Raw genomic sequence first — 25901 nt, forward strand, 5'->3', positions numbered from 1 at the left:
GACCCAGGATGGAACTCACATCTCCCGCATTGCAGGCAGGCTTTTTACCATCTGACCCACGAGGGAATCTATGAGGGACTCTTCAAAGAAAGAATAAACTCAGCTCAATAGTCAACAGTGATTATCAGCCAATAAGATCCACTCTCTCAAGAATTTCAAAAAGAAATCTGAGAGTATCCATTGAAAGGAAAGGTGTAACAAGAAAAAAGAATCGAATGAGGCCAAAAGTATTGCTGTTCCTGGCACTGCCAGGTCTTAATTCAACATCAAATAAGATTTTCAATTTGGTCAGAAGATTTCCTTGGTCTAAGAAGCTCTCATCCTGGGGCACCTCTTTTACAAAGCGGCAATTTTGGACGCTGCTAAGAAGCAGACAGGGAACCACTTCACCTCCAGGTCAGCTTGTCGAGTACAAGCTGCCTAGACAAGACAGCACTAGAAGCAGGGCCTTGCTTCATGGGGCAGCAGCCCAGTGATTGTGGGCGAGTTAGGATGTATTGTCTAAGGTTGCCTGTTATTTTTTAAGCACTATCCACACAGAACGGACTAAATGTAACCTAGGACCTTGGCAGAGGTCAGAGAGCAAATTGCCAACCTCTGTTGGATCATCGAAAAAGCAGGAGACTTCCAGAAAAACAATTACTTCTGCTTCATTGACTACGTTAAAGCCTTTGACAGTGTAGGTCACAGCAAACTGTGGATAATTCTTAAAGAGATGGGAATACCAGACCACCTTACCTGCCTCCTGAGAAACCTGTGCACATGTCAAGAAGCAACAGTTAGAACCAGACAAGGAACAACAGACTGGTTCCAAATTGAGAAACGAGTATGTCAAGGCTGTATATTGTCACCCTGCTTATTTAACTCATAAGCAGAGCACATCATGCGAAATGCTGGACTGAATGAAGCACAAGCTGGAATCAAGATTGCCAAGAGAAGCATTGATAACCTCAGATATGCAGATGACACCGCCCTTATGGCAGAAAGTGAAGAGGAACTAAAGAGCCTCTTGATGAAAGCGAAAGAGGAGAATGAAAAAGCTGGCTTAAAACTCAACATTCAAAAAACCAAGATCTAGAGAAAGCGAATGGGGAAACAATAGGGAAACTATGGAAACAGTTAAAGACTTTATTTTCTTGGGCTCCAGAATCACTGCATATGGTGACTGCAGCCATGAAATTAAAAGATGCTTTCTCCTTAGAAGAAAAGCTTTGACAAACCTACACAGCATATTAAATAGAAGAGACATTGCTTTGCTGACAAAGGTCCACCTAGTCAACGCTATGATTTTTTCCAGGAGTCATGTAAGGATGTGAGAATTGGACTATAAAGAAAGCTGAGCACCAAAGAATTGATGCTTTTGGACTGTGGTATTGGAGAAGACTCTTGAGGGTCCCCTGGACAGCAAGGAGATCAAATAACTCAATCCTAAAGGAAATCAACCCTGACTATTCATTGGAAGGACTGATGCTGAAGCTGAAGCTCTAATACTTTGGCCACCTGATGAGAAGAACTGACTCCTTAGAAAAGCCCCTGACGCTGGGCAAGACTGACTGCAGGAGAAGGGGGCGACAGACGATGAGACAGTTGAATGGCATCACCGACTCGATGGACATGAGTCTGAGTGAGCTCCGGGATTTGATGATGGACAGGGAGGTCTGGTGTGCTTCAGTCCATGGGGTCGCAAAGAGTGGGACACGACCGAGCGACTGAAATGAGCAAATGAGGGCCTTGGGAAACAGGTTCCTTTTCAGGAAGCTACTCAGTTGTTTTGAGGAGCCAGCCAGTCAGTTCCAGTTTGACAGCCACTGCTGTTTGCTTGGGGACACTTAGGACACTGATCACTTCAGTCCTGGCGTGGGGGTTCCCAAGTCTGAGCTCAGACCGTCGAGGGAGTCCCCTTGGTGCTGGAATTCCATTCGTTTCCCTTCGGGTCTCCTTTGGGCCACTTTGAGCCTCACTCTGAAGGTCAGGCACTGTTTGCGAAAAAAAGGAAAAAAAAAAGATCATCTCTCTCCTGTCACAGAATCCGCGGACACCTGCGCAGGCGCACTCGCCCAGGGCCCGCCAATGGGCGGTGTCCCTCCTGGGGGCGGGGCAATGGCCTGTGGGGGCGGGGCCAGGCTCCCCTCTCACGGGAGGGTTCTCGTGGGCCCTCCCGTGGGTGTGGTCCCCCGGGTGGCGGCGAGTGTTCCCGGGGGTGCTGGGGGCCGGGGGGCGGGGGGGTACGCTATCATGGTGACTCAGAGGCCTGCGGCGCGCCTGCGGGAACAGTGACGTGGGACTCGGCTCCCAGCGCCCGGACGTTGAAGGGGTCACTTCCGGCGGGAGGAGGCGGGTCTCGTCGATTCCGGAAATGTGGGCTTAGGCTGCGATTTAACCCCCCGACGGCTGTGGCGGCTGCGGAGGCGGCTTGGGGTACGTGAGTCGGACCTGGGGAGGGGCGAGGATGGGAATGGGGGCGGCGCTGGCCGTCGCTCCCGGCGCGTCCCCGGGCGTGCCCACTTCACCTGGCAAAGGCTGGTGATTGGGCGCGAGGGACGCGTGACTCCCGCCGGGACCGGCGCTCCTGCCCGGTGCAGTGGGACCGCGGGACGGAGGCAGTGCCCGAGTTCCCCAACCAGGTCCGGTGTCCAGGCCCGCTTCACCCGTCACTGTCCGCTTTTCACCCTCCACCCCGTCCTTGAGCGTCTTGCCGGTCACACTTCTGGTGACATTAGAACCAGGTTGCCCATCGTACAGGTGGGGACAGAGGTATAAGAGTGCAGTGACTTGCCAGCGGCAGGCTGGCAAGAGTGGAGTCCAAATGACGCTCTCGTCTGTAACCCTTTGGGTTGTGCCCTTTCTCCAGGGCAGTGAGGATCCACCTTTGCAGCTTGGATCTGTTCGTATCCTGTATTCTTGTCCCAGCATCACTGACCAATCCCTAGTTCTGGGCCGGCAGGGTACAAAGCTCATTGGTGCTTGTGTATCTCCAAGGTGTGCCTGTTTCGTTCTGGGTTTCAGAAGGGTGGATGAGTGGGTGTGTGTTTGACTCTGCACCTCAGGGTTTCAGCAAGTCAGTCTTTCTTAGCTGCCCGGTATCTGGGTCACTCACCCTGAGAAGGTCCACCCTTAACTATGGAAACTTCACAGACTTCGGCAGTGTCCTAGTAATACTGTTTGTGACTGAGGCTTTTCCCACCCTCTTCATTGGCTGCCTGCCTCTTAACTCAGGAGTCCCATCTCCTACTGGTGCACCCAAGATGCTTCCACTTGACTGTCAGGTCTCTGACTGTTGTTGGTCCTAGAGCTGCAGATGGTGGTGACAGAGGGACATGGGAAGGAAAGACTGTCTATGGTTGTTGTCCAAAGCTGTGACCCTGCGCAGGCCTGAACTCTGGTTCTGGATGGGAGTGAGGACTTGGAGTGAAGTTCTGGACCCTGGAGTGAGAGAGTTAGCATTCTTGGCAGTCATAGTGCCTAGAAAAGCTTTTCCCCCTAGATCATACCAGAAATCTGGCTTGATGCCTTTGTAGTTTCCATTAGATTGAAATTTTTCTTAGTAGATTTCATTTGGACGGCTTCTATGGCTTTTTTGTTTTATTTCAAGGTCGCAATAGCTCTGATTTCTTACCTTGCTGCCATGTGCTTTTGACAGTGTTCTAGGGGCTTTGTGAACATATAAGGATTTTGGAAACAGTTCAAGGTAGGTGGTGAGCCTATTTTGCCGATGAAGTAAGGGAGACCTAAAGATGTTAGGTAGAGTGCTGCAGCCAGTAAGTGGCCACATTGGGAGTTTTAACCCGTGAGCCTTATTTCCAAGCTAATATATTTGCTGGTGGTCATGTATCGATGTGAGAGTTGGACTGTGAAGAAGGCTGAGCACCGAAGAATTGATGCTTTTGAACTGTGGTGTTGGAGAAGACTCTTGAGAGTCCCTTGGACTGCAAGGAGATCCAACCAGTCCATTCTGAAGGAGATCAACCCTGGGATTTCTTTGGAAGGAATGATGCTAAAGCTGAAACTCCAGTACTTTGGCCACCTCATGCGAAGAGTTGACTCATGGAAAAAGACTTTGATGCTGGGAGGGATTGGGGGCAGGGGACGACAGAGGGTGAGATGCCTGGATAGCATCACTGACTCGATGGACGCAAGTCTGAGTGAACTCCGGGAGTTGGTGATGGACAGGGAGGCCTGGCGTGCTGCAGTTCACGGGGTCACAGAGAGTCGGACACGACTGAGCGACTGAACTGAACTGATGCATCTGTAATGCGTGTCAAAGATATGGAGCCCCACCTCCAGATATTCTTGCTTAGGTTCTCTACGGCATGTGCTGTTCTGTGCTTAATCGCTCAGTCACGTTCGGCTTTTTGCAATCCCATGTACTGTAGCTCACTAGGCTTCTCTGTCTATAGAGATTCTCCAGGCAAGAATAATGGAGTGGATTGCCATGCCCTCCTCCAGGGGATTTTTCCGACCCAGGGATCAAACCCAGGTCTCCTGTATTGCAGGTGGATTCTTTACCAACTGAGCCACCAGGGAAGCCCAGAAGGACATAGGAATTTGTATTTTTAACACTTGAACTCGGTGATTCTTACTGTAAGGCAAGTTTGGAAGCACTGCCCTATAAAAAAGGAGTTTGTAGATTTGTTGAGCTTGGAAGTGAAATTTTTTCTAAGGGTTCTTGTTGTCTTTTTGCTTATTGGTATGTAATTTGCTAATCTGCTGTGAAAAGGGCATCAGAGTAACCAGCTGTATGAATCATCTCTTGGACACTGTTGTCCAGTCCTGGTAGGGTTTTTCCAGACTGACCTAATCAGGTCAGCAAAGACCTTGTTTTAATCTGATTGGATCTCTGTCCGGAAATTGTTTAGTTTCTCCTTAGAGTTTGGGGTTTTCAGAAGGCTCTAGTTTATTTCTGCATATTTGCCCCGTGACAGAGAGATCTCTGTAAAGGCAAGAGTGTCTCTGAGGTTTGGGGACTATAAAGGAGGTTTACTTAGCAGGTGTTTGCTCCACTACATTTCTCTTCCTTTTCACTGGTTTATGTGAAAGGCTTGAGCAAACACCAAACAGCTTGACTGCTGTGATTTAGCTGTGGCTTACAAGTGCAGTCCTTGGAGTTTATGACCCAGGTCAGATATGCCTAGCACTGAAGACATGTAAGTCTTGCTAATTTATCTGCTCCTTCATGGGAGGAATTACAAGTAGTAAAAGAGGAAAGTGCATTATGCTATTACTTTGTTTTTCTTCCGTCTAGTGAACATTGATTTCTAAGTTAATTTTGTTGTAAACAGAGGATGTAGTTTGTATGATTTGAATTGTTATAATTCACTGTTCCATATAAACATTTAGGAGTGTTAGGCTCTTTCGATGAATTGACCTCCTTTATCATGAAATGACCCTTTTAGTCCCTGGTAATATTCTTTGTTCTGAAATCTACTTTGTGTTGTATTAATATAGGCAATCCAACTTAAAAACAATTAGTGCTAATGGATTGATATCAGAATATTTGAAGAACTTCTACAGCTCAACAATGAAAAAACAACCAGGTTAAATTTGACAAAGGTCTTGAATAGACATTTCTCCAAGGATGATATACCAATGGCCAATAAGCACATGAAGATACTCAATATCACTAGTCATTAGGGAAATGCAAATCAAATGACAAAGAGCTACCACTTCGCACTCATTCGAATAACAATTGTTAAAAGAAAACCATCTGAAGTATTGGCAAGTGTTAGTGGCTCAGTCGTGTCCGACTCTTTGCAACTCCATGGACTGTAGCCTGCCAGGCTCCTCCATCCATGTAATTTTCCAGGCAAGAATATTGGAGTGAGTTGCCATTTCCTTCTCCGGGGGATCTTCCGACCCAGGGATTGAACCTGGGTCTCCTGCATTACAGGCAGACTCTTTACCATCTGAGCCACCAGGGAAGCCCAGTGGCTCAGATGGATCCCTTTCTTGTATTGCTGGTGGAAATGTGTAAAGTGTACAGCTGCTGTGGAAAACAGTATGGCAGTTCCTCAAAAAATTAAAAATAGAATTACCATGTGATCTAGCAATTCCAATTCTGAGTATATACCCTAAAGAAATGTAAACAGATGCAGGTATCTGTACACCAGTGTTTCTGGCAGCATTGTTCACAATAACCAAAATGTGGAAGCAACCCAAGTGTCCACAGACAGATGAATGGGTAAACTGAATGTGATACCTGCACACAACAGAATATCATTCAGCTTTAAGAATGAAGGAAAGTTTTGACAGCATGGATGAGAGTTGAAGCAATAATGCTAAGTGAAACAAGTCAGTCGCTAAAGGGTAAATGATCCTCCTAACAATGCAGAAGATTCCGGTTCAACCCTGGGTCAGGAAGATCCCCTGGAAAAGGAAATGTCAACCCACTCCAGTATTCTTGCCTGGGAGATCCCATAGACAGACGAGTCTGGCGAACTACAGTCCATGGGGTTGCAAAGAGATAGTCATGACTTAGTGACTGAGCAACAACCTCTTGTATAAGGTACCTGGAGTAGTAAATTCTTAGAATCAGAAAGAAAAACGATGGTTGTCAAGGGCACAGGAAAGGGAGGAATGGGAGTTAATGTTTAAGAAGTACAGGTTTCAGTCTGAGATAATGGAAAAATTCTGGAGGAAGATGGTGGTGAAATACAACAGTGTGATGTATTTAATGTTACAAAACTGTACACATTAAATGTTTTACATGGAAAATGTTATGTATATTTTACCACAAATAAATGGATAGGTATTTTAAAAATTAGTGTTTGTGTGGCGTATCTCTTTACATCCTTTTGCTTTTGAATTGTTTGTGTCTTTACGTTTAAAGTGAATTTCTTGTAGGCAGCATATAGATGAGTTTTGCATTTTGTAAATTCAGCCTTATAATTTCTGCCTTTTAATTGGGATATTTAGGCCATTTACATTTAATGTGATTATTACTGTAGTTAAGTTTAACTCTCAAAGTCTTTGTACTGCACCATCTTGCTTCAGATCGTGCATTTTAATTTAACCTGAGCATGTCAACTGGGATGTTTTCTATACAGTTCCCTCTGACAGGTGTGCTCTGAGTCCAGGATGAAGTGTGAGTCTACCCATCTGGAGGACATCATGTCAGAGTCTCCTCAGTGGGGTGCAGTCAGTCACCTGAGGGACAGGCCTTAAGTGTGAGCCACATGGAATGCTGGGTGCTGGGGCCTGGCTGATTCTCTTCTAACTGTGTAGTGCTGTCCATGGGGAATCTGCTGGCATCTGGGGCCCAAGGGTACAACTCTGTGCCAGGTTTACCTCTGATGGGTTAACTCTGGTTGGCTTTAACTCTATCATCTTGCTGTTTGTTTTCAATCTGTCCTATGTTTTTTCTTCTTATATCCCCCCCTTTTTTTCTTGAGTAATTTGGGATCGAGCAGTTTTTTTTCAATTCAATTTTATTGCCTTTGTCAGTTTATTAGGTTTTTTTTTTTTAACGTAATTGCTTTAAGATTCACGATAACTTGTCATAGTCTGTAAGCAAGTGATCTTGTATTACGTGTAGTATAAAAACCTTACCATAATATATTCTCATTTCCTCCCTCCTGGCCTTTATACTGTTGTTACACATGTCACTAAGTCAATTATATTTTTCACAGCATTTTATGATGTGGTTCTGGTGTCTTTTGGCTTGCATTGTTTCCTATGTGTAATCTGCTGTCTTTATTTTATGAAGTTCATCTGTTCATATCTCTCTTTTTTCCTTCTGGCCACTTTTATGACTAATTTTAAATGATTGAATTATTATGTGCCTTGGTTAGTTTTGGGCTTTCCTTGTGGCTCAGCTGGTAAAGAGTCCATCTGCAATGTGGGAGACCTGGGTTTGATCTCTGGGTTCAGAAGATCCCCTGGAGAAGGGAAAGGCTACCCACTCCAGTATTCTGGCCTGGAGAATTTCACGGACTGTTTAGTCCATGAGGTCACAAAGAATTGGACATGACTGAGTGACTTTCACTTTTTGGGTAGTTTTCATATTTCTTGTGCTTGAGTTAATGGAGTTTTTGTATCTGTCAGTTTAAAGCTTTCATCACATTTGGAAATTTTTAAACTAGTCATTCTTTAGGGATTTTCTCTGTTCTCTTCTCTCTCCCCTTTTTGGAAAATACAGTCACATGCATTTTAGTATTCTTAAAGTTGTTCCACAGCTGTCTGATGCTCAGTTTACTTTTTCCCCAGTCTGTGTGTGTGTGTGTGTGTGCGCGCATGTGTGTGTGTGTGGTTGGTTTTGCAAAGTGTCTGTTTCTTCAAGTTTATTGATCTCTTCTTCTGTAGTGTCTAATCTGGTATTTTTTCTGTATGGTATGGTTTTTATATCAGACATTCGTAGTTTCCATTTCTAGAAGTTTGATTTGGGTCTTTTATTTTTTTGTCACTGCTTTACATGCTTAATCTTCTTTTGCATTTTGAGTATATGGAAGATGGTTATAGGAACCATTTTAATGTCCTGTGTGCTAGTTACATTATCTATATTTTTGAATCTGTTTCTACTGATTGGTTTTCCCCTCATTATGGATTATATTTTCTTCTTGGTATATGTGACCTTGGTGCAGGCAGGCAGGCAGACATGAATGAGACATATGCTGGGCCCTTGGGAATCTCCCAGTCTTGCTGGAGAGTCATGCTGAGTTCTACATAGTAATTGCTGCATGGTGTGTTGGGCATCCCTGGTAGCTCAGTAAAAAATCCACCTGCAGTGTGGGAGATCTGGGTTCAGTCCCTGGGTTGAGAAGATCCCCTTGCGAAGGGAATGGCTACCCAGTCGAGTATTCTTGCCTGGAGAATTCCATGGATAGAGGAGCCTGGAAGGCTACAGTCCATGAGCTTGCAAAGAGTTGGACACCTGAGTGACTAATACTTTCACTTCACTTCATATAAAGAGCACCATGGGAGGGCAGGATGATGTCTTTGGGAAAAGAGCAAGGAATACTTCCGAGATAGCTGACAATAAAGGATCACCAGGCATTTTCAAGCTGGAGAAGGTATAGGGAGGAAATTCCAGGCTAGGTGGACAGAATGGTAAGAGCAAAGACAGAGCGGCAAACCTTGGGGTTCCTACAGGACAGGGTCCCCATGTTATTGATCTTTTTAGATGCGGAATATTTGCCAGGATATTGAAAGCTTTTAGTTTGTTCTGGGAATAGGTAGAACAGAGAGTCAGGTGGAGTCCACAGCCCATGGAGGCGTGGAGGGAGATGTAGCTGGAAGAGGAGGCTCAGGCTCTGCTGGTGCAGGGCCTTGAATGCCAAGCTGAAGAGCACAAGATTTTGAGCATGATACCAAACACTGGGTGTTTTAAAAACCAGTTTTCAGCAGCCCTGATTGACTGTGTTCTCTGGATTTTCCTGTGGGATGTGGAAGAGTACTGGAGGAGGCTGAGTCTGCTAAAACCAGGCGGGAAGCTGCCAGAGACCCTGGCTCCTGTGGACATTCTGTACTAGGAGGGAGAGAAGTCTAGAGCTCACTGTGGTGCTGATACAGCTCTGCCCCGTCTCACCTATGTGGTGATGGCCTCTGTAGATTGCTGCCTGAGTCATGAGTAGAGTTGAGGAGGCTCAGGCCTCATTTCTCTTTTTCCGTGACTACACTGTTGCCCCCTCCCAAAACACCTACCTGCATCTGCTGGACCCAGAAATTTGTAGGGTCAGACATGGCTGGCAGAGGTAAGGTCTGGAGCTGGCCTCACTCTATACCAGCCTAGGATGGCCCCAGGTCAGCCTGGAGAGCGAGGCTCCTCATCTTGGAGTAAAACAGACACACTAGCATGACCCTGTACAGATTCCTATTATTTGCCGAGTGTGTCTTTGGCTTAACCTTCATCTTGATCCTTGGGATGGTTGAACCTGTTTGCTCAGCCTGCTCTGCAGATGAGAAAGTGTGGGGTGGGGTGGAGGACTGCCAGCCGCAGTGCGAGATCCTCTCTGAGTCATCTCAGCATTTGGGATGGAATAAAAAGAAATGAAAGTTCGATGTGAAGTAGCTTAGGATGTTTTTATTTTCACATCAGAGCCACAGGGCAGATAAGCGGGAGTCTTCTCTTAAGTGGTTGGGCTGTGTTTTACTGTCAGGAAGTTTCCAGAATGGACTACTTGTTAGATGACCTGTTTTTTTTTTGGCTATCGTATTGACTGAAGCTGAATGCTATTGATCTGAGTTCCATCCGGCCATCTGAGTTCTGTCATTCTGTTGACTGATGTGGTCTCTGGAGGAATCTGAGGTTTTCTCTCCTTAGTGTCCATGTGAGAAGGGCTTGAGTTACAAACATCAGAATGGGCTGAGTGTGGGAACTCAGACATGGTAATAAGAATCATGATCCTTTATTGAACCTGGCCTGAGAACAGGGCGTTAGTTTTCCCTGGGACCAGCTCATTTGTCCTTGTAAAACTCCTGTGTTACAGATGAGATGGAGGTCTAGGGGGATGAAGTAAGCTGTCTCTGCCCCTCCTTACTGCTTCTCCCAAAGACCACTCCAGCTTTCCCATGTGCTCTGTGAGAACCATGTACCATTTACTGTGCAGAGCCCACCCTCCCTCACTGCCTCTGCCCTGCAGGTGAGGCATCCCAGCTGGAGGACGGGGGATAAGGCAGGTGGTGGAGGGGACCGTAGGGATCAACAGGAGTGAGGGGTCAGAGCTGGGGTTTTCCAACTGCCTTCCTGGAAGGTGCCTTGGGGACCCCCGTGATGTCAATGGGAAGACTGAGCTGGGAGAGTGGGGCTCTTCCCTTACCCCTTCGCCCAGAGCATGGCCTCTGTGATGTGTCCTGAGTGCTGGGGGGTTGATAAAGTTTTGGAAAACATCAGGAGTGGGCTCAGGAGGCACATGGGGAAAGAGGATGGAGGTGCAGGTCCTGACAGCATGTCAGGCTATGCTTAGACTCCTCCCAGCCAAGGTGTTGTGGAGATAAACAGAAGAGGGAAGGGGAAAGCAAACAGGTGGTGAGCTTCAGGGAAGGCTGGATGGAGTTAGAAGCAGTGTTTAAAAAACATTAATCCTTAGGTGCCTGGCAGTTTGGAGGTAGGAAGTCCCATTTTGGAATTTGTGGAAGGGTAGCGATGGATGCACCTGAAAGACATTTGAACAGTGCCTAGATCAGGCCTGGTGGTGGACCTCAGAGGTGAAGGCACTGGCCTGGAGGGCAGAAGTGAGGATGGAAGGCTGCTGGAAGTGCAGGTCAAGAGGGGAATCGAGTTTGGGGAGGAAAAGGGTGATAAGGGCGCCTTCCTGCACTTGGCACAGTAAATGGCTCATCATCCCTCGGTCTTCTCACTTGGAACCTGTCTCTTGGGAAAGAGGAATCAGATGGAGTTATTCAGGGACCTGAGGAGCATCCAGTCATGTAAATATTAATGTACTGATGATAATGATCTCCAAAAGCCTTATCCTGAGAGACCATACATCCCCCATAGATGTATGAGTCCCCTAATGTGTGTGGACGTTTGTTCAGATTGGTCTGGAGTCTGTTTCAGAAAGCCATATCCTTTGCTGCCTTCTGGAACCTGTTCTTTCAGAGTTCTCCCACATGGGCCTAGCTGGGAGCCTAGCAGGGTTGTCAGGCAGCACTTTACAACAATTCAGTTCAGTTCAGTTCAGTCGCTCAGTCGTGTCCAACTCTTTGCGACCCCATGAATTGCAGCACGCCAGGCCTCCCTGTCCATCACCAACTCCCAGAGTTCATTCAAACTCACGTCCATCGAGTCAGTGATGCCATCCAGCCATCTCACCCTCTGTCATCCCCTTTTCCTCCTGCCCCCAATCCCTCCCAGCATAAAAGTCTTTTCCAATGAGTCAACTCTTCGCATGAGGTGGGCAAAGTACTGGAGTTTCAGCTTTAGCATCATTCCCTCCAAAGAACACCCAGGATGGATCTCCTTTAGAATGGACTGGTTGGATCTCCTTATAGTCCAAGGGACTTTCAAGAGTCTTCTCCAAAACCACAGTTTAAAAGCATCAATTCTTCTGCGCTCAGCTTTCTTCACAGTCCAACTCTCACATCCATACATGACCACTGGAAAAACCATAGCCTTGACTAAACGGACCTTTGTTGGCAAAGTAATGTCTCTGCTTTTCAATATGCTATCTAGGTTGGTCATAACTTTTCTTCCAAGGAGTAAGTGTCTTTTAATTTCATGGCTGCAATCACCATCTGCAGTGATTTTGGAGCCCCAAAAAATAAAGTCTGACACTGTTTCCACTGTTTCCCCTTCTTTTGCAAAAGTGTGAGAGTGCATGAGTTAATGCTACCTAGCACTGGCTTGGTGGTTTTCCTAGCACCTCCAGAAGTTTTCGTGTTTATTTCTTGCTAAACTCTTATAACCACCCCATGAAGTTGGTAGAGTTACTCCCGTGTTCCCAGTAAGAAACAGAATTAGAAGGCTGAATAATTTGCCCAAGGTCACATAACTAGTAAAAGGTCAAGTTGTTGTGTTAGTTGCTCAGCATGTCTGAGTCGTTGCAACCCCACGCCCTGTATCCTGCCAGGCTCTTCTACCAGTCCATGGAATTCTCCACACAAGAATGCTGGAGCAGGTAGCCATTCCAGTCTTCTCCAGAGTATCTTCCCAACCCAGGGATCAAACCTGGGTCTCCTGCCTTGCAGGTAGATTCTTTACTGTCTAAAGCCCAGTAAAAGGTCAACCTGGGATTTAAATCCAGAATATTGGACTCTCAAGCCTTGAACTCTTTCCACTGCCTTTCACACTGTTTTAACTATTTAGCACTGAGAAGTATGGAGGGATCTCCGAACCCAATCCCAACTCCAGAAATTCCTTAGAAAGAAAGGAAACAAAAGAAGTCTTCCTTCTGGAAGACCTCTGGTACATAACCACCTTTTCAGATTGTCACGGCAGGTCAGTTCGACAGTGTTTTGGGGCAAGTGAGAAGTGCATGATGGGTGGTTTGCTTTTGTCAAGTCCTGTGGGAAGTTAGGTGACCGAATGTCTGCCTACTTGATTTAACAGTTGAAATCATCCTGGGAAAAGAAAACTTAATCAGGTCAGACCATATTTCCTCATTAAGCAGCAGGCTTAGAAAGGTTTCTAAGGCAGCCACAGGTGTTTTTGTCACAAGGGGAGAAATGGGGCCATTTTCAAATAACACGCAGAGATTGAACTATGCAGGTTGCCTTGGTAACAGCTTCTTGTGCTGCCCTAGGGAGATGTGAAAAAGTGACAAGAAAAGCCAAGGCTTTTACAACTCTCCTTGCAGTGTGATTTCAGGCTTGAAGTAGTTGTCAAGGAAAGGTTGGCTGGTAAGGGTGAGGAGGGGAGTAATCAGAGCCAGTGCTTTAGCTCCTGGTGGAGCCAGGAAAACAGAAGCTCTGGCTCAGTCAGAGTTATGGGTTATGGTTCAGAAATAGCAATTATTTCCTTAACTCAGTATTGAACCCTGGAGAGTCAGGAGTCACCTCAAATCATCGGATTGTCCCGTAGGAGGCAGAATAATTAATATCTATTCTGGACTCATGGCTGCTTGCTCATGCCAGGCACACATGCAGCCCCCAAGGTGGGATTATCATCATGCTGCCCATTTTACAGATGAGGAAACTGAGGTTAAGGGACGTGTTTGAGGTCACATAGCTAAGGAGCTGAGGAGCCAAAGCCCAAACCTAGGACCTCAGTCCCCAGATTCTGTTTCTGTTCTGCACCCAGCAGGAAGAGACCTAGCACTAATTGTTTATGCAGAAGCAAGCGGTGAGGGGCACCGCCAGCCATCTCTAGGGCTGCACACCTTACTCTGATCTGAGCACCCTCCTGCTTAGAAAATGCTGAGTTGTGCTTTCAGATTTAACTCCCCGTCCCCCACCCTCTCCTCCGCCCAGCGAGTTTATCCTTGCACAGGATCTGATATCAGTTGAAAGTATTTGTTGTTGAGCTGAACAGTCCCAAGATAGGTCCTCGCTGAACGGGAGCCATCAACACCTTGCTGTTTTCCCGCTTGAGGTCAGATCTGGAGGGCTGCCCCGAGCTGAGGCTTGGCAGGAGTCCCACCAGGACATTCTGCAGCCACCGTCTCGGGAAGTAGTGACCAAGGGCAGCACTCTGGCCTCCATCCACCGGGGGTTGTGTAGTCACTTCGGGGCCTCATTATCTTCCACTCGATCGTGTTTCCCGTGTTCAAGGTACGTGAGCTCGATTTCATTAAGATAGAGAGTAGTGGAAAGAAGATGAGGGCAAGACTGCAAGCACCAGAACCAGCGGCCGGAGAGCTCGTGACCCCTCCCCATGCTGTGAGGTTTGGCACGGCCAGGGTCGCACCTGGGGACTGCCTCCTTGTCTCTGGCTGGAGCTGCTCCAGCTTGGTCAGCCCCTACACCAAGGCAGAAGCTGGGCTCCAGGACACCTGAGAAGTGTCTGTCTCCTCACCCCTCTCACACATGCCTTCTTTCTGGGGACTCTGTCCTCCCCGCACGTATTTCTCATGGAGGGTACGGTGTTGATGTCAGGTGGCAAACCACAGCACACCCCGCAATCGTTACTACTTTGAACTGGTTACTGAAATGTAAAAATGGGGAGACGTCACAGAGTGTGGGTTTCTAGCCTCCCTTGGAGACCAAGCAGGTCTGGTCATGCTGGGCCCGCCCTCCAGGAGGTGCCCGAGCTGGGATGGAGCTTTCAGGGGAGACGGTCTTTGACACACCTGCCTGGCTTGTGTAAGCATCTGGGTTTGTGAGCTATGTGGGGGTGAAAGCTCAGAGGAGAAAAAAGAAAGACAGGAAGGAAGGAAAGGAAAGGAAAAGAGGAAGTTTCTCTCTCAGTTAGTGAGCAATCGGTGATACATTGTCTCTTCTCGGTGAAGGGGACACAGATCAGCCCCTGTTCCTTTCCCACCTCGGTCCGTCTGACCTCTACCTCGGTCCCAGTCTGATCTCCTAAGGATGGGAGGTAGCGCCCCCCACAGAGCTGTCGTCTCTGTGCCTCTGGACGCTCTGTGAGTGGCTCCCATGGCGGCCTTGCTGACGCCTGCCCCTGACCCTCTGACTCCTGTTCCAACACCAGTCTCCTCTATAGGGAGGCCTCCTGGGCTGCCAGAGCCCCCATCCCTCAGAGCTGACCCCCTACCAACTCCTCACTCCACTCTCACCTGTGTTCACTCTGCTTCCTGGTGAAATGTTTCTTTTTAAAAAACCGAACTGAGTTGCTAGAGAGCATCAGTTTTAACGTAAGTCTGTGTCTGGTTCATAATCAGAAGTCAGTAAACATTTATTCCCCTCCCTCTGCTCCCACTTACCCTTCCTGCTTTCATCTGGAGCCCTGCTCTGTCCTTGCCTTGTAGTAACTGTTCCTTAAATGTTCATTCAGTGAAGCAGGAATAAATGAATGAAGGCTGAAGATAGAAGAAGCCCCGCCCTCATCGCCCTGTGTCCCGTGTGACTTGCCCACCAGCCAACTCCCTGCCGCTGGCTGTTTTTCTTAGCATTCCCTGCACTGCAGCCTCTGCCGGGCCCTGGGGATACACTGGCTGATGAGAACTCTCCTTGCCATCAAGGGGCTTGCCTCTCCTCACCTTGACTCTTCTCTCTTGGCGCCTCCCATGGGCAGTCCGCAGGCACTGCCCAAGAAGTGCCCCGCCTCCTTCTGGGCACCGTGGTAAGTGGGAGGGGGTCCAGTTTAGGGCCACAGTGCCGAGGGGTGAGGTCACTGGAGTTGTTAGGCCTCCAGAAGCAAAAGCATATGGACTATGTATCCCCAAGAGCTTCTCCGTAACCCTTCCCCGACCCCATTCTCTACCTGATGCCTTCCCTGGGTTGTGGCCACTTTGAGAAGCACTGGTCTGGATTCCTCTGCCACTTTGGATGATCTGGAAGCAGAACACTGACTTTGGGGGTACTTGCTTTGTGGGCCTGGGCAGAATACTGTCTGTTCTCCACCCCCATCCCCAACCTCTTCTACAAATTATGAGAAACGCTTGTTACTCTCAGCCTCTGTGGGTGTCTTGGGATCAGGCAGTGTCTGTGGACTTCTGAAGCAAAAGCATCAGAAATTAACTTGCAGGGGTGGGCGATGCCTCAGTAAATCTTGTAAGATGGAACTTGCCCACTCCTCAGGTCAGCGGACATCTTTGTGAGCCACCTCTACCCAGGAGGCAGGGACCGGGGAGGGCCAAGGTGATCGGCGGCTTGCCTGGGCTTGTAATCTCTGCAGCTCAGATAATGTTATAGCTAAACACTACCCTCATCTCTCCCCTATGTCATTTGTGAAGTCAGAATACCAGGATAGGACGGGACTCTGGCCTGCGGTAACAGTTTGTAGGAACTTGGGCAATACAGCCGTTTTCGGGACCTTGCGCAGTACCCTGTTTGTCTCTGGCTTTCATCTCTGAAATAGGGGTAATCATGCCCTGAGTTCACTTTACTTACTAGACAGTTTATAGAAATTAATGGGAGAGTTTGCAAAGGGCTTTGATTTCAGAAGAAGGGAGCCATGGAACCATTAGGGTCCCTTTGACAAGGAAGGAAAATTGAGTGGGACACATTTGGCCGTGGGATCCTGAGCAGACCTCTTCCAGAGGAGATGGGGACCTACGGCTCTTACATGGGCCACCAGTGCCTTGTGGGGCAGTGTGAGCAGAGACAACTGGGTGGGCAGAGCTTTGTGCAAGGAGCAGCCAGCCAGGTCAGGGCTTCTAGGTCTGGCGTCCCCTCTGTTGTCTCCAAAGGGCTTCCCTGGTGGCTCATTCTGTAAAGAATCCACCTGCAGTACAGGAGACCCAGGTTCGATCCCTGGATCGGGAAGATACCCTAAAGGAGGAAATGGCTACCCACTCCAGTATTCTTGCCTGGAGAATTCCATGGACAGAGAAGCCTGATGGGCTACAGTGCATCAGGTAGCAAAGTTACATGCCATTCTACCTCAGTTTCACCACCTGTGAAATGGGCATGATAGAATTGAGAGGGATGTTGAGTTAGAAACCAGAGAAGGTGGATTAAGAAGAAAAGCACTGTAGTCCACATCCCACTGTGGCCAAGTACATTTCACCTGAAAACTTGCTACATGAAAGAGATCTACTTCTGGTACTATCAAGAACATCAGAATTGCAGGCTGACCTCGAGGGTTCATTCTCATGACCTGCATGAAATGGAGCTGTTTCATACCTGAAGTTCTTGAGGCATTTCAAACATGCATGCTTTGAAGTCTACCATGAAAGGGAATCGACACAAGAGAGGCTTTGTATGACCATGGGACTGAGATGGTCTTTCTCCTGTCTTTGAGAGTAGCCATTTCCCTATCCTGAATATTCTTTGGAAGGACTGTTGCTGAAACTCCACCTGATGTGAAGAACTGACTCATAGGAAAAGACCCTGATATGCTGGGAAGGATTGAAGGCAAAAGGAGAAGGCGATGGCAGAGGCCGAGATGGTTGAATAGCATCACTGACTCAGTGGACTTGAATTTGAGCAAACTCCGGGAGGTAGTGGAAGACAGAGGAGCCTGGCATGCTGCGGTCCATGGGGTCGAAGGGTCGGACACGACTTAGCAACTGAACAATAGCAACAACAGCAAATCTTTCCCAGTCAGGGAATGGCAGAGAGTCATCACAAGAGGGTGGATGAATGCCAGGTTGAGCACATACCAGCATCTTCCACACACAGAATGGAATCCTTTTCTCCAGCCAGGGAGCCTGATCCAGGGAAAGACGGTTTAATTAGGAGAGCTGTATGTTTCAATTCCTTGCCCACTTTGACGGTGAGTTCTCACTGCCTAAAAGACATGTGATTGTCCAGGTCACCAGTTAGATAGATGTGTCAGGGGTTTTGCCACAGGAGTTTAAAGCCATCAAACAGAGCGAAGTGCGGGACTTCAGACAGCAGAGGAAGGTCCTCGTTTGGATGGCGGTTGGAGGGGGAGGCGACTCCGGGGGGGCCCTGTGTAGTGGCAGAGGCGGACCCCTGGGGTGCTCACTTGCTTTTTTTTTCCTAAATCGGCCACCATTGTTTGGGTTTGTTTTTTTTTCTTTTTAGTTTTATATGTTTTTTATTTAAAAAAAATTTAATTGGAGGATAATTGCTTTACAGTATTGTGTTGATTTCTGCCATACATCAACATGAATCAGCCATAGATATTCATACACCAAGATGAATAACCCCTCCCTCTTGAACCTCCCTCCTATTTCCCACCTGACCCCATCCCATCCCTCTAGGTCATCACAGACCACCTGATTTGAGCTCCCTGCATCATACAGCAAATTCCCACTGGCTGTTTTACATGTGGTAATTTGTATGTTTTCATGCTTCTCTCTCAGTTCGTCCCACCCTCTCCTTCCCTCCGCTGTATCCACAAATCTGTTCTCTATGTCTGCATCTCCATTGCTACCCTGCTAGTAGGTTCCATCTTTCTAGATTTCATATATATCCATTAATATATGATACTGGTTTTTCTGGCTTACTTCACTCTGTAACATGCTCTAGGTTCATCCACCTCATTAGTGTTAGGTAAAAGACAACCAGGTACACCAAAAAATGTTTAAGGGGCTTTAATGATGAAGCGCTCCCGGGCGGGGTTCCCGGACCCAAAAGGGGCAGGTCGAAGAAATCCGCGTGCCCTGACCGCGTTGGAAGTTTGTTTATATATGCACGTTGCGAGGGATGGCTGGGCTAGCGGATGGGGGTTTGAATAGGCTGCTGGTTCGTGGCGTCGCGAGCTGATAGGTTTCTCTATGCGGCTGGGGCAGGGCGGCTTTAGCTGGCGGAGTGTGCTGTCATTGGTCCCTGGCATCTGGGAGGATCCTCCGTTAGGGACTTTCTCGCCGGCAGGAGGGAGAGGAGGGGCAGCCCATCGTGGCCCCCGGGGTCCGACCTTACAATTAGGACTGACTCAAATGTGTTCTTTTATATGACTGAGTAATATTCTATTATATATATGTACCATAATTTCTTTATCCATCCATCTGTCAGTGGCTCTCTAGGTTGCTTGCATGTCCTAGCTGTTGTAAATAGCGCTGCAACAAACATCGGGGTACATATGTCTCTTTCCGTTACGGTTTTCTCAGGGTATATGCCCAGTTTGAGAAGCCTGGTAAGCTGCAGTCCATGGGGTCACTAAGAGTCGGGCACGACTGAGCGACTTCACTTTCACTTTTCACTTTCATGCACTGGAGAAGGCAATGGCAACCCACTCCAGTGTTCTTGCCTGAAGAATCCCAGGGACAGAGGAGCCTGGTGGGCTGCCGTCTCTGGGGTCACACAGAGTCGGACACGACTGAAGCGACTTAGCAGCAGCAGCAGCATGGGCTTCCAGGTGGCGCTAGTATAAAGAACCTGCCTGCCAATGCAGGAGACAGAACAGACGCGAGTTCTATTCCTGGGTTGGGAAGATTCCCCTGGAGGAGGAGATGGCTGCTGTATTCTCGCGTAGAGAATCCCATGGACAGAGGAGCCTGGTAGACTACACTCCATAGGGTCACAAAGAGTCCAATATCACTGAAGTGACTTAGCACAGCACAGCATGGTAATTCTATTCCTAGGATTTTTTTTTCTTTATTTAACACAGGAAAGTCTCCTTTCTTGCTCAATATCTGCAGTGACTTATTACCAAACTTTGACAACAAGTTACATGCTTGCTGCTGTCCCTCTTCCTAGCGGAAGCAGCAGCCTCATACAGGTTTTAGCAACATCAGGCCCCCTTTGTGTGACCCTGGACTTTCAAGCCCAGGGGGGAGACTTGGCCACTTTGCTGTCACAGACTCACCCACAATCACCCACGTACACTACAGATTCACAAAGGATGGACGTGCACAGCTGATGCACAGAGGCGTCCGTACTACCCTTTGGGCAGCCCCAGTAGACAAAGAGATGAGAATGTTGTAAAATAACTTAAAAGTTTTAGAAAGATTTTGTGTTAGTGACTTTCCTCTAATCAAAACATTTCCCTTTCAGGGAGAAGGGTAGCGGAGGGAAAGTGGCTGGTGAAGGCCAGCCCATCAGGGAAGCCAGGCCTCTCAGGGGGCTGCAGGGGAGGTCCAGTATCAGCACCTCTTGCTCGTGATGAGCCCCCAGGACCCCCTCAGCCCCCCAGCCCCCAATACCCGGCCTGCATGCAGGGTGACTCTCCCGGCCTGCTTGAAGCCTGGCGGCATGATGGGTGTCCCCGTCGTATGGATCTGCCTGCAGAGGCCGCAGCAGTGGGGCTGTCTTCTCCAGACCGTACACCCACGTTCTGCTGATTGGTCTGGACACTGCAGTGGCCTCACTCGGTGATGCTCGATGTCACGGGGCTGCACACCCAGAGTTAAATCCCGGAGGGAAAGAGCCCTGTTCTCACACGCCAGAGCCCCTTCCATGCCTGCATGAGCCAGGCCATCAGCGCCCGGAGGGCAGTGCGTGTGGAGGCCTGGTAGACCCTCGGCAGAAACAGCGCAGGGAGATAGAGCCCCCTGAAAACGTCCTTAAAATCAGTCGTTTATGCTAAGTGAAGGAAGTTAAGGCAGGCAAAGCCAGATGCTCTGTGATTTCACTTGTATGTAGAATCTAAAAAACAAATGAACAAGCATAGCCTAACAGAAACAGAGTCACAGATACGGAGAACAAACAGAGGCAGGGGTGCAGCGGGGTGAGGGAGAACCAAGACGTGCAAACTTGCAGCTGCAAAATAAGTGAGCCACACGGGTCAGGTGTACAGGGTGGGGAGTACAGTCAATAACTAACACCTTTGTAGGGCGACTGAGCGTAACCAGACTTGTCCTGGTGGTCATTTTGAAATGTATGGAAGCAAATCACTGTGTTGTATACTAGGAACTAACAAGGTTGTAGGTCAGTCACACTTCAAAACAAACAAACATACAAATAAACTCATAGAAAAAGCGATCAGGGTTATGGTTACTAGAGATGGGGGTGGGGAGTAGGGGAGGGGAATTGGAGAAGGACCATCAAAAGGTACAAACTTCCATTATAGGGTAGATAATCGATAGGGATGATAAAGAGATCATGATAAATATAACAGTTTATAAATTTTACTTATAAAAATGCAATTTATAGAGACAACGTAAGTGTAATTAACACCATATGTTACATTTGAAAGTCGTTAAGAAGGAAAGTCCTGAGAGTTCTCAGCACACACACAGAAGTTTTTTCCTATTTCTTTAATTTTGTTACCTGTAGGAAATGATGGATGTTCCCTAAAATTATGGTCATCATCTCATGATGTGAGTCAACTCATTATGTTCTACACCTTAAACTTACACAGTGCTATATGTGAGTTATAGCTCAGTAAAACTGGAAAGAAGGGAAGGAAGGAAGGGAGGAAGAAACAAAGAATGAATGAATCGTGGAGATGCTGAAGTTCTGGGTCTAGGGAGCTTGGGACTCTGGCTTTCAGCAGGGACCCCCGGCGAAGCCGTTGCAGATGGTGAGAAGAGTCCTGGACTGGTTCTGGCACTGCCCCCTCCGGACCTGGTGACCCTGGACACCTCTCTGAGCCTCGTCTCTGAGGTTGGATAATAGTGAGACTCACTGTGTAATGAGGTTATGGGCGTCCTGGTGACAACAAAGACTTACGTAGTGCTACAGTGTGCCAGGCACTGCTGTTTCACAGCTGGAGAAACTGGGCACAGCGAGATTAAATAACACACCTAGTAAGTGGCAGAAATGGACTTCAAACCTAGGCAGTCTGGCTCCTGAGTTTATGCACCTAACATCTAAGGCCATTGGTTCCCAAAGTGTGTTCCAGGGGATCTCTGAGAACCCTGTCAGGCTGTCCATGAGGTCAGTGGTTTTTGTAACCTAGGGCATTATTTTCCTTTTTTCTTTCTTTCTTGAATGAGTACACAGGGAAGTTTTCAGAGGGTTCACGACACAACATCCTTCTGACGTCAAGTGTGTTTATGCTTTTGTGTTCTTGTGTTTTAAGAATCCCTCACTTTTAATTTTGATATTTATCAATAGCTAAGATCCACGTAAATAAGAACTCTTTGAGGTCTCCATAGTGTTAGGAGTGACAGGTGTCCTGAGACCAAAAAGTGTGCCATCAGCTCTTGAGGCTGTGCCGCCTTGAATGTGGTCTCACCGTGCCTGGCTGGGGCCACCTCCCTTGGTAAGTGGTCGGGGGAGAGTAGGGGCCCATCCCAGGGAGCAGGTGCATGGTGAGCGTGTCTGGACCTGCTGGGGCCCCCTCGGGTGGCACTGTGGAAACTGCACTGTTTGTCTGCAGCCAGCCAGCTGCCTACACTGCAGCGTCCATCCTCAGTCTGGGGGTGTCTGTGTGCCCAGCCCTAACTTTGGAAAGGAGCAGACACCCTCGTGTGGCAGGTCCCTCCCCTGGTGGGTGGAGCCAGGCCAGCTGCCACTGAGGCCCAGCAAGTCTGGGCTATGTTGGAGGCTTTAGTAACCAATAAGTAACTTCTGCAGCATTGGAGCCTTCTGTCAGCATTTGTTTTAGGCCAGGCCTCACACTGAGCCAACACTTTGCCTGTGTTGACCTTTGCACTGACCCATTTTACAGACAAAGAACCCGAGGCCAAGGGTGAGTTCACTGAGCCACTTCCCACAGTGGCAAGTGGCAGGGACTGGGACTCGGACGAGGTCAGTGTGACGGAGCCCAGGCCCCTGACATTCCAGGTCTGCAGAATGTTGCTCCATTCCCCTTGTTCATCTCGCTCGTGGCACACTCACTGGCTTTGCAGAGTAATAAGTGCGGGGTGGGGGAGGCCTCCCCAGTGGTCTTCCCTAGTGGCTCAGTGGTAAGGAATCCACCTGCCAAAGCCGGAGACATGGGAGATGTGGGTTCAATCCCTGGGTCAGGAACATCCCCTAGAGAAAGAAATGGCAACCAACTCCAGTATTCTTCCCTGGGAAATCCCATGGACAGAAGAACCTGGCAGACTGCAGTGCATGGGGTCACGAAAGAATCGGACACAACTTAGTGACTAAACAACAACAAGGGGGGCCTCCCCAGTTCTGCTTCTTCCCCAGACCCTTACTGTCTACCTTTAGACCAAGCTTGTCGGAAGTCTCAGAGTGAGGTGTAGACAGAGTGCAGAATTCTGACTCTGCCCCTTGTAACCTTTCTGATCCCCACCCACCAGTGAGACAGTTGCCCCCACCTCGCAGGAGCAGGAGAGGTGGTGCGTTGTAAAACTCGCACCACAGTGCCCAGTCCCTAGTGGCCTCCATTGCACACGACCAGCAGTGAGCCGTTGTCTTTCTCAGAATCTGGCCTCGGACCAGTTGCATCCGCATCTCCGGGAGATTTCTCGGCCCCACTCTGGCCTACGATGCAGGGCTCTGAGGGTGCAGGTGTGGCTCCTGCGTTCACAGCGAGCGTCCCCCCCGGGGGTTCAGGTGCTCAGCAAAGCTTGGCATCCTTGTCATGGAGGTTGGGGGCAACATTCAGCCCTCAGTAGGTAACAGAAAGTGGGGGTGGCCCTATAGAGGTCTGTCGGTCAGATGACCATTTAATTGGTTATCTAAACCAGGACACTTCGGAGCATGAATGGGGGGCACCTTTAATAGCTACACTGGAGCATGAAGGCTGAACCTGGGCCTTCCTGGCAGAGGTGTCACACGGTCTCCGTTGATGGGTTTCTCCTTTGTCTTTCTGCTGCCCTGGAGATGCCTTCCCCTCCTAGTCCAGATGAGGAAGCAAGCCTGGAGGTCACCTCTAGACACACAGACCCCGTAACCCTGGGCCTGGACTCCGCAGCACCCCCTCAGCCCAGTCATCATTCCCGCCGAGCCATAGTGCAGAGGGGCGATGGGGGACTCCGGGTTTCTGTAGCATCGGGATCCTAGGAAAACTGTCAGAGCCTTTGTAGTGAAAAATCCAGGCTATAAAACACGTGTCTGAAAATGATGAGAACAGACAATGCTGTCAGCAGAAGGGAAGTGAGCCCTGAGTGTGTGCTTCCTCTTCTCCCTGGAGCTCCGTCCTCCTGGGGCCTGGCTGTGACCTCGTGTCATACAGTCATCGATCCACATCCCCCTGGGCAGAGTGACGGGGAGAGGGCTGCGAAAACCAGCTCTTCCATCGAAGCAGGCGTCCTGTTCGGGTCGGTCGATTTCCTTTCCTTCTGGTCCCCGCAGGGGCCAGTTTGGTGGCGATTTCTGGTTCTTGTCTGATGAGGACATGCATGTGACAGTTCGTTTTTGTGGCACATGAGGGTTCGTTTTGTGGCACGTGGAGCTGCAGAGAATGCTTGTGGCAAACCCAAGGTGGTTGGTGTGCTAAACATGACAGGCAGGGAGGCGCCCGAAGCCAGCAAGACATTTCTGTTCAGACAGAAATAGATACCTCCTAGGGTGTGTGCTGGCATCAGGGCTTGCAGGCGGCCTTGGGCCAAGTTTAGTCTCCGTCCCTGGCTGTCCACCTCCCTCCTCCTGCCTTTCCTGTCTGCTTCTTGGGGAGCTTCATCTAACACCTCCAGGAATCGTGGTTTTGCCTCTGGCTGTCTGGTTCCTCTGCATATCCTGCGGTTCATGGGGTGAAGGAGCAGCTTCTTGGTCTCCCTGGGAACAGGATGGGCAGGGTAGCCAGACTGTGCCCTCCCTGGACCTCCCTGTGGACTGGCAGCATTGCTCGGAAACTCCAGTTGGTCTTTAACAGATGATGAACATGAGCTCGGGCGTCCCTTCCACCTGAGCCGCCCCTTTCTCACTTCAATGTCCTTCTGTGATCCCAGGAAAGATGGAAACGCTAAAAGACAAGACCCTGGAGGAGCTGAAGGAGATGCAGAACAACCCGGAGGCCATCGACCGACTGGCCCAGGACTCCCCGGAGGTAGGGGAGGCTGTCATGGGGGCAGAGATGGCGGATGGGACTGGGGCCCTCCTCAGGGATGCTGGCTTGTTGGGAGTTTGGGCCAGGTCTCTTTCCCTTTTCTGTGGCCTTCACCCTGATTTAGGCCCAGCCAGAGGAGCCGCTGGGTCTCAGTCCGGTTCCTGGGCCCTCTGGGAGTTCTGGGGAGGGAGGAAGGGCAGAGCCAGGGAGTCCAGGGCCCCCAGCCAACTCTGGCTGCCGGTGTCTTCAGGGACCCTCATGCCCCTGGAGCCCCTACCCTGTTGCTCCAGCCTGGGTTTGGAGGCATTTCTAAAAGCACTGGGTCTGTCGTGTGGCCGCCTTTCACCTACAACCTTGTTTGGCCTGCATCTCTAGGAGAGCCGTTCTGGGACTGGGATTAGGCTCATCTCCTGTTTAATCCCTTTCAATCATAACAGACACCTAATCACCTACAGCTCCTAGTCACCATCCTCACGGGAATAAGCCACCTTCTGAAAGTACAGAGCTTTACGTTTTATAAAGGGCACTCCCTGCCCTTCCCATCACCTTGACCCTGTGACTCCCATGCAAGGTCAAAGAGGTCAGTTGACCAGATGCGGCTGCAGAGCTGGCCGTGGCTGCAGAGCTGGCTGTGCCCCCGGCCACGCCTCGAGTGGCCGCAGCCTGCACGCCGCCGCCTCCTGCCCCTGATGGTCGGGAGACACGGGCAGGTTTCAGCGAGGTCATTGATCGGCCTTTGGCCTGTGCTTCTGTCTTTGCTGATGAACCGTGCCGTTTGTCTCTTCTGTATATTCACAGTGTCTGACCCCAGAAAAGGGAAGCCTAGCCCTCACTTCTCCTGCCTCTGCCTCTGCAGACCTCTTCCCTCTGCTTTAGGGGCTCTGCAGCCAGACCTGGTCCTGGCTGTGCTCCGGCTGCCTCACTGCCCCTCTCCCTGCAAGAGCAGCCTTCGCCAGGGCTGGAGGGCACGGGGTGCGGGGCAGGGTGTGAGGGGAGCCCCTGGGCCCAGATGTGGTGCGTCCTACCACCCAGAGCGAGGCTGGTCTTGGTTAAACTCCAAGGCTGCCTCCTAGAGAGAGTGAGGCTGTGAGCTCAGCCAGGGCCCACCTCCAAGCTAACTCGATGCCAGCCTTCATCCCGTCTTCACATGTTAAACACCAAGTGCTTTTCC

At 49.2% G+C, this 25901-nt stretch overlaps 1 protein-coding gene across 1 annotated transcript in view; it reads left to right on the top strand.

The window, feature by feature from the left end:
* The first annotated feature begins 2358 nt into the window (after positions 1-2358).
* The window catches only part of VPS37C (VPS37C subunit of ESCRT-I), a 29793-nt gene continuing 6250 nt past the window's right edge, over positions 2359-25901 (top strand). The window contains exons 1-2 of the mRNA XM_068978577.1: positions 2359-2418; positions 24633-24730. Of these exons, the coding sequence (XP_068834678.1) occupies positions 24638-24730 (93 nt within the window). The 5' untranslated portion in view covers positions 2359-2418; positions 24633-24637. The remainder of the gene's footprint in view (positions 2419-24632; positions 24731-25901) is intronic.

The sequence above is a fragment of the Capricornis sumatraensis genome, chromosome 8, assembly GCF_032405125.1.
Source record: "Capricornis sumatraensis isolate serow.1 chromosome 8, serow.2, whole genome shotgun sequence".
Lineage (NCBI taxonomy): Eukaryota > Metazoa > Chordata > Mammalia > Artiodactyla > Bovidae > Capricornis > Capricornis sumatraensis.